The sequence below is a fragment of the Strongylocentrotus purpuratus genome, unplaced genomic scaffold (genome assembly GCF_000002235.5).
Source record: "Strongylocentrotus purpuratus isolate Spur 01 unplaced genomic scaffold, Spur_5.0 spur5_scaffold_1, whole genome shotgun sequence".
Taxonomy (NCBI): domain Eukaryota; kingdom Metazoa; phylum Echinodermata; class Echinoidea; order Camarodonta; family Strongylocentrotidae; genus Strongylocentrotus; species Strongylocentrotus purpuratus.
The window spans coordinates 40,122,085-40,130,809 of record NW_022145594.1 but is presented as its reverse complement, the minus strand read 5'-3'; the positions used below and the strand labels follow the sequence as shown (position 1 = coordinate 40,130,809).

The 8,725-nt window shown below is 38.9% G+C and overlaps 1 protein-coding gene across 1 annotated transcript in view; it reads right to left on the bottom strand.

Annotated features, from left to right (window-relative positions):
• Window positions 1-2,026: 2,026 nt before the first annotated feature.
• The window catches only part of LOC115921117 (coatomer subunit alpha-like), a 29,961-nt gene continuing 23,262 nt past the window's right edge, over window positions 2,027-8,725 (bottom strand). Inside the window, exons 21-26 of the mRNA XM_030978220.1 lie at window positions 7,817-7,953; window positions 6,752-6,938; window positions 6,113-6,223; window positions 5,182-5,343; window positions 4,419-4,531; window positions 2,027-3,092 (exon numbers count right to left, since the gene is read on the bottom strand). Of these exons, the coding sequence (XP_030834080.1) occupies window positions 2,951-3,092; window positions 4,419-4,531; window positions 5,182-5,343; window positions 6,113-6,223; window positions 6,752-6,938; window positions 7,817-7,953 (852 nt within the window). The 3' untranslated portion in view covers window positions 2,027-2,950. The remainder of the gene's footprint in view (window positions 3,093-4,418; window positions 4,532-5,181; window positions 5,344-6,112; window positions 6,224-6,751; window positions 6,939-7,816; window positions 7,954-8,725) is intronic.

Sequence of the window (8,725 nt, the reverse complement as noted above, 5' to 3'; positions counted from 1 at the left end):
CCACTCGTTTCATAATGCTGACTTGTTAATGTTGTTGTTTTTTTGTATAATTTTTTTTTCATTAAAAAAAAAACGCTAATGGATGACCTAAGATAAGAAAGATGACCTCCCTCCCCCCCCCCCCCCAACGGAACGGAATGTCGATTGGTCAAATTGTGTATGTGTATCTTACTTCTTAACCCTATCTAGCCTACTAAATTTCAGTGCAAGATTTTCTTGCGTTAAAAAATTATCGCGAAAAATGTCTAGGAGCCCCCCCCCCCCCGACATTTTTCGCGATAATTTTTTAACGCAAGAAAATCTTGCACTGAAATTTTGTGACTTTTTTTCTTTTGAGTCTTGCGCATCTTTTGAAAGAAATTTTTCGAAAATCGGACCTACCATTACTAAGTCACGTGACTTTTTGTCTTTGCATGTCAGCCCGAAAATCACTCATTTTTGTGATTTGTGTACAAAACATATGGAAATCTCATTTTTCAAATAAAGAGATAAAACATTGGTTATTTGGTCTTGTTTATCGTTTATGAGATGGACAGACTGCATCAAGGCGGACTGCAAAAACAGACAAGTTGACTCCCTGACTAAAGCTACAAGGTTAACAGAAGACAGGAAGGTGTGGCAAGCCATAGTGAAACAGAAGCCATCATACATCCCAGTGATGGTGTGGACGGCTTAAGTCAAAGTAAGTATCGTTTAGGTGTTTATTTTGGGGTCAAAATAGTTGAATTATAGTTGGAAATGAAATAAAACAACAAAAACAATATAACACATAAGTTAAAAAACAAAGGAAATACATAAGAAATTATCAAAACAATAGATTAATATAAGGAATAACCTGGCTCTTTCAATTTTTTTGGCTGCATCATTATCCCAAATGGTCTAAATAATATGTGTAGTGAAAAATAATGTGTAAATATGATGAATATTTGATTTATGGATAAAAATGTGAATGTTATTACCATATTTGTATAAATTACCATAAATATGCAAATGAGTGAATTTTTCCAAAAAATTGAAATTACCATAGTATTCTATACACTTCACTTGACATGCAAGCAAATTTTTGCGGCGATAGGTCGTTTACAAAAAAGTGAGGAAACATCACATAAAGTCGTCATTTCAGCAACATTAGTAAATTATTGGTATCGAATTAGAAATAAACCACGTTTGAGTTTGATTTGGGGTCGGCAAATGCCCTCCCCCATCAGTACGCTAGTGGATATCACAGTGATACAAATTTTCTACAATATATACTTGTACATTCTCAAGGATATTATGCGAGAGAGCGTAGCGACCGAGCTAGAAGATTTTTGCATTGTAATTAGTCTATACGCTGCACTCTTGGGCCCTCCTGAGCCTAAAAGTGTGTTGCAGTACACAATAATTGCTATCAAGTACAACTTTGAATTATGTTACATAAAATTCTGATATTTATTAATACGCATGTCACAACAAGCATTCACAAAAAAAATAATGAAGCTTGTCACAAATAGTTATCCAAGAAGAACTGACATGTAAATATGTAATATCTTTTTGTGTGTACACATCAGTACTTGCTACACTTGAGATTAAGTAATCAGCAATAATAGAATTTCATTTAAGTATACATAACATGATCATACATTATGCTGAACACTTTGTATGAATAGTAACACCCAAAAGGCAACATTAACCAGAAGAAAAAAAAAAAGAAAAATAACACTATCACAATATAATAACAAGTAATTTGAATGTGCAATTTCATGCCTGATGGCAGTTGTGTTTCACAACATCTTGCCCTCACATATTGTTAAATTCACACACCTAACTGTTGATGGCTGTTTGCAGGGGCATACTTTTTGACATAGTTATACTGTACAAGGTACAAATATTGTATATTACACTGTCAGGAATGTTTCAACTTTGATTGATAGAAGAGATGGATTTGCTATGAGAGGGGACTAGCAATGTGTGCTGTAAGAGAGTGGCGAAGAACATTATTATATTATATCTATTGGTTATTAGAACACAAGTTTGAACATTTTTCTTTTTTCTAATTCTACTTGTTTTATATAATTTATGTTATATAAGTTAAATAGAAGCAATTCTCTGCAGCAGCATCAACACAGAGATCTAGATTCGACCAAACTTTAGGCAATATTACAACTCATTACCCAAGCTTTATTCTAAAGTCAGTTATAAAGTCTTCACAAGCAAGTCCTCAACTTGTCACTCTCCCAAGCTTTAGTCATAATCTTTACTCAAACTTTCGTTAATATCTTTGCTCTGTTGTTAGCCCCATTGATGATTTAAGAATACTTACAGTTAAGAACTAAATTATTCATACCCCTTGTAAAATTGATTTTGTATGTGTGTGTGTTTTTTGTAACTCAAAAGCTAAAGCTGGGCTAGTTGAATTAGGGAATTTGTTGAATACTTTTAGTTGTAAACTAGATGTCACCTTCTCAAGAAGCATAAATCGGGACAAATCGATTTCTCACATACATTACAAAATCACAAAACTTGCTAAGGGTATGAATAATTTAGTTGTTAATTGTAGGTTCACCCTAATGTAAAATGCATTGTGAAATGTACTAAAGACCACCACAACTGACTAATACAGTCAACTAAAGAGACCCTCAATAAGCAACAACAATAATTCTGGGAGCTTCCATTACAGTACCACCAGTAAATTCATCTAGATACAGTAGCGTCATAAAACCCGGTATAGGAGTACAAAACTCTATTTCACACTAGCCCATTGGGGCAACCAAAAATGTGGACCACAGAGAACTCTTCAGCCAAATTTTCCACCAAATTATATTGGATAATATGCTCTGGTAACTCAAAAAGGCTATCGTGTAATTTGAAATGAGAACCCGTCGTGTTTTGGTTTCATTGGGCTAGCTATAGAATGAGTTTGTAACGCTCTGCAGAGTGAGAGACGCTCATCTCTGAGGAATGATTGCATTTATCTGAACTGTAGAGGGCTGATTCGGAGGCCGATGGTGTCCTTACCGATCTCCGTGACCTGGGTCACTCGACAGACCTCACCTTTGAACTGTGGAAGGTAGCAGGCTCCGCTCAGAGGGCACTTCTCAACGGGCTTCCCCCTGAAAGAAAAAGAATAGACCAGTTTACGTTAGCATATGTCCCAAATGACCCCGCATATCCACAGATCTTCAAAACATGAAGAGGTCCCACTTTGTACATTTTTGAAATAATCACTCCTACAGCGATGGAGGTGCTACATAAATAGCCTTTCTTTCAACTAGGCGTTGTGGCGTGCACCTGAAATCCAGCTAACAGTGGAAGTTACAAACTGATTCAGCCGTAGGACGCAGGTTCGAAACCGAGTCACGTATTTTGGATGGTGACATTAAAAGTCGGTCCCCAGAGGTAAATAATCATATCTGATTGATACACGTCTGTAAAAACCCAAATATACACACATACACACCTTTTCAAAGAATACTTCCACCTGTGTATCATGGAGTGCACTGCTTGTGCATAAATGAATACCAGTAATCATTAAATAACTTTCATGAGCATGTACCCAGTATTTCGTGTATTCTGTGTATTTCACAATTTGGTCTGCAATGACCTTTGTCTGCTCATGCTCAGACTGCAACTATGAACTGGCTTATTGAGTGGGATCAACAATAGAGCCTCATACAAGGACATAAACCGTACATGGGGAGGAGCAAAATGGGGAAGGAGCAAAAATCACAGAAAATGTCAAGCTTTTTCCAAAGCAAAACATTGCGCTATTCTTGAATAAGAGTGTGAGTGGAATATTGTGACTGACTGTTAAAGTTTCTAAAGGATGTGTAAAACGTAAAGTCACTATGTTCATGTACAAATTGGTTTCATTTTTCTGTTAAATTTTGTGAATTTCTTTCACATTGGTTCATTCAATAAATATTCTTAAAATATATTTCAAACTATGAAGGAGTGGAAAATAAGATTCATTGTTGCCATTTTGAGGAGAGAATACTGATTAATTTAGAAAATAAGAAAACTCTCAAGTGCCAAGGGTTAATCAAAGTTATTGAAACTTCTCCACCATAGCTATTGAGAGAGATAGTTGTGAGACACGCACATGCAGGCGATCAAAGGTCAACTCATGGAGCTCCAACATACAATCTATATGGGCGGGAACAATTCTGAGCTCCATGAATTGACCTGTGATCGCTTGTCACAACTATCTCTCTCAATAGGCTATGCTCTCCACCTCCTTTTATAAATATATCTTTCCCAAAGTCCAGGGGGGTGTTCCACAAAACTTGTCATCAGTGACATATGACAGTTGTTGTTACAAGCTACTGAAAACCTTGCTTCTGATTGGTTATCAGCACATTTTTCACTGATATTTGTCATTGAAAAAAGGCTTTGTGCAACAGGTCCCAAGAGTGTTACTTGGAATTTGATTTTCTTACCTGTAGATTGGCTTGTACGTAGCAGCACAGATGTCGAAGGGATTGTGCTCATCATAGTTAAGTTTGTGTGCATCGTTGGGACTCTTCTCACAAGCCTGTAGGATCTTGCGCGTCTGGGGAAGAAAAAAAACAGCAAGAAAGTAAAAGACTCACAGTTCAGATGACAACTGCACTACTCATAATAATACTAATAATCCGGGGGGTGTTTCACAAAGAACCTACATGTAAGTCAAACTTAACTTTAAGTTGGACTTAAACATTATGGAGAGCCATTTCTAGCCTTAAAATCATATATATTCAAAAGCAAAAAATGAAGTATTTTAGACTTTTCATAAATTCCACTTCAAGAACTTGAAATCTCCTTGATAATAGAAGCAAAAAAAGGAACATCATGATGTGGCATTACATTGATCAGATGGACAATCTACAATTATGATATTCTTGTTGTCCAATATCAGGTGCAGTACTAAAAACATAGATTGTTTTTCAAAATCTTGTGATTCCTTTATCAAAATAATGATCAAGTACCAATAGTGGCAGTGTATGGGTTCAGCCAATGAGCATGGAGGGGGTGCAAGTATTACTTGATAGGTGAAATAAAACAAGTCCCCAAGCACTGGTGTCGACAAATTCTTAATAATTACCAGTATGATAACCCATAGACTACTGAATTCTGTCATTCCCATAGGCTTAATACAGAAAGCACCCGGATCCAGCAAACAATGGGTTAATAACAATCTCAGATAACGGTTGATCAACTCACCTGTTGCGCTACATCGGGTTTGGGACCTAGCTCTAGGAGCCGCCTTGCGAACGCTGCAGCCGTCTTGAAGTTCTTGAGCTTGAACCATAGATTGATGGCCGTCCTGAGCGTCAGGATCTGATGGATTGGCTGGAGGTTACAGTGTGAGAAGTATGCTGCAAGCTGTAGAGAGGAAAACACAAAGATACTTTGGTCTTTTTCGTAATTTTCTTCTTTTTTTCAGTACGTGGTCATTTTCGTTATGACCTTCTTTCTTTTACAAATCAATATAATGCAGGTTATAAGTATGGGCTTGCATGGTGATGTAAATATACAGTAGACTTGTGGTTGCACCATGTGAGAGAGGGGGGAGGATTGGGGAGTCCTGAAAAGGACTGTCTGTAATCTTTCTTTCTTTAGTGTGTCTTTCTTTCTTGACTACACACACTCAAGAATGAAAGATTACAGAGACGCCCCAATCCTCCCCCTCTCTCACATGGTGCAAACGCAAGCGTACTGTAAATCAATATATGTTTCCTCATCAGACAACAGGATCATTTGAACTGATGACAATTGGATTGTTCTTTTTGTTACTGTTCCATCACCAAGCCTATAACGTACTCTCTGCATATCATTATCAGATGTTGAGCCTAGAATCCCCCCTCTGCCATCTTTCCATCCTTCCAGTAAAAAAAACAAGGCGAAAGAAAACCCCAGTCAGAAGGCGATGACTCTGAAGTCACTGATCGACCCAAGTCACAGATTTTCTTCTGCTCGTCTAGATTGCTCTTGGGTTTTTCTTTCCTGTACTGCTCCATCGACAAGCCTACGATGTACTCTCTGCATATCGTTATCAGATGTTGAACATAGATTTTATCCAATCATCCCCCCCCCCCCTCTCCATCATCTTCCCTTCTCTCCTGAAAAAACATTCAGAAGACGATCGACCTACCTCACAGATTCTCTTCTGCTCCTCAAGGTTGCCCTTGGGTTGTTCTTTCCTGTACTGCTCCATGGACAAGCCTACGATGTACTCTCTGCATATCGTTATCAGCTGCTGAGCCTGTGGGTTATCATAATGAGAAGGATTGAGAGGGTTAATCACTGTCTATTTATCTGCAAGTGGTTTCTTTATACACTTTTATTCACATTGAAACTTCTTCCAAATTTTGCCTGTTTCTTCCTCCTCCTCAATGTTTCCTTTTAAATCTTCTAACGAATTCTTAGTCTAGTTATAACTTCTACCTCTTCTACTTCTACTTCTCCTCCTTCTGTTCTTAAATTTTTTCTTCTAAGTTCACTTAGTTCATCTACTTTATCTTAAAAAGAGAGTAGATCTCCTAATAATCACTCATGTTCTCGCTGTATTTCTTTACCACCTCTGTTAGTTTGGCTAAGAGGGATTAGACCACACAGGAAGGTTGCTGACAGGTGGTTATCTCATCTACTCTGCTCACAATTAACATTAAAAAAAGAGGATCATGGGGGAGCAATGGTCACCGATTAGGCATTGTTTTCTATATAGAGGGAGCAAGTAGCTACAAGTAGTACAGTGGGCTGTTAACGAGCATGAGACAGTTTTCAAATATACCTCTGTGATTTCTTGCTTTGTATCCACCACCAGCATGGGTATACTGAGCAGGATGCTCCTGAACCTCACGATAGCATCAGGGAACTTCCCTTGCGTTGTAAGCTGGTATGCAGACTGTAACCTCTGGACAAGATGAGCTAGCTTCAGACCTACGGCGGGCTGGCCTCCTCTTGCTCCTGCCTCACGCCTAGGAAAAGATCAAGTCACTAGATTAAGTTCAACCTTTGAGGAGACACGATGGCTCAGTTGGTAGAGCAGTGGTCTCGTAAATGGGAGGTCCCGGGTTCAAAACCAAGGTGATGCGCTAGTGCCCTTTGGTAAGGCATTAATCCTCATTAGCAATTCCCTCGGAGAGGACTTAAAGCCGTCGGTCCCCTGGCAGCTTACTTACAAGTATACAAATGCTTTCTTAGCAGTCAGGTAAAATAAACCATCAACCCATCAACCCAACCTTGGCCTCTACCCCACCCCACAAAAGTTTCCAATAAGCATTGGCCTGAAAAGATCACAGAGCACACAAAACTTGTTTAGAAGGCTAACTTTGAACCAATCGAAATAGCCGATTCAAACTTGCAATAGACTGCAAACCTGTGTGTTGCGTTATACAACCCTTGGCCGTGCAACACTCAAATTTTCAAGTTACAATCAGCTGTTATGTGAGGGCCATGTATTATAAAGTGCTACGATTAATTCAAATAAATCTCATATTTGATATTAATCCAAACTCTGTACTAACCAGATAGGGGCTTGCAATTAATCTGGATCAATCACAACTCTTTATAAGACAGGGCACAGAGTTGGAACCGATCCAAATTGATTCCACTATTATGCATCTTTAAACCACCTCTGACACTGAAAGGATTACAAAAACTTTCACAAGACTGGGCCAAATTTGTTATCATTTTGATGACTCCAAAACCTTGCAGTACACAACATTACTTATATTCTAGATGATCAACCTTTTGTGATCGATTCCACACCATTTCTTTCACAATGCAATCGCATGACCAGAATTCAACTTTATCTTTGAACCACCTTGAAAGGATTTTAAAAACCTGGACATACCAGTTTCGATGTGCATAGCCACAGAGTGGGGGAAGAGATGGCAGGCCTACGAAGGAAGTTCTTGCCCTGGCGTACGTCTGCATGAAGATCTGTTTGTAGGACGTGAAATCGACCATGCCAACTTGATCGTGTAGTAGCTGCGGTGAAGAGAGGAGAGGATGGAAATGAACAAGGCATGAAAAATCAGGAATGCTTGAAGAGGCATTTCCATGGCCTGAAATCTAAAAGGTTTGCTTCCCTGACAGTGCTCCTAAGCAAGCCTCAGTCCGTTTTACTTTGGTGGACTTCAGGATTTTTGCTTCCTTTTTTCTTCTTCTTCTTCATGTTTACTTGGCCTTGAAAATCATTCACCTTTGTTATAAAGCCTTTATGCACAATTCCAACTGTATTTTTCACATCATCATTAAGTGACCATGGTCCTTACATGAAAACTGATGCCATTTGAACGTTGAAGTGACAACCTTAAAACTGCCTTGAACTATCAATGATGAAGTGAATGACCTCTGGCCTAGCTGTCAACTGAAAGATCTGGATAGTACATGCTCCACTGGGAGCGATGACTTCTTAAAACCAGAACCTGTATCAACCCCCTCCCCCACAGACTTATATCTACGAACTGTGACCTAACCAATGGTGAGGGATATAACCTTTGACCTACCTGTGTGGCAGAGCTGAATGATCCGGCTAGTACATGGTCCACTGGGAGCGATGACTTCTTAAAACCAGAACCTGTATCAACCCCCTCCCCCACAGACTTATATCTACGAACTGTGACCTAACCAATGGTGAGGGATATAACCTTTGACCTACCTGTGTGGCAGAGCTGAATGATCCGGCTAGTACATGGTCCACTGGGAGCGATGACTTCTTAAAACCAGAACCTGTATCAACCCCCTCCCCCACAGACTT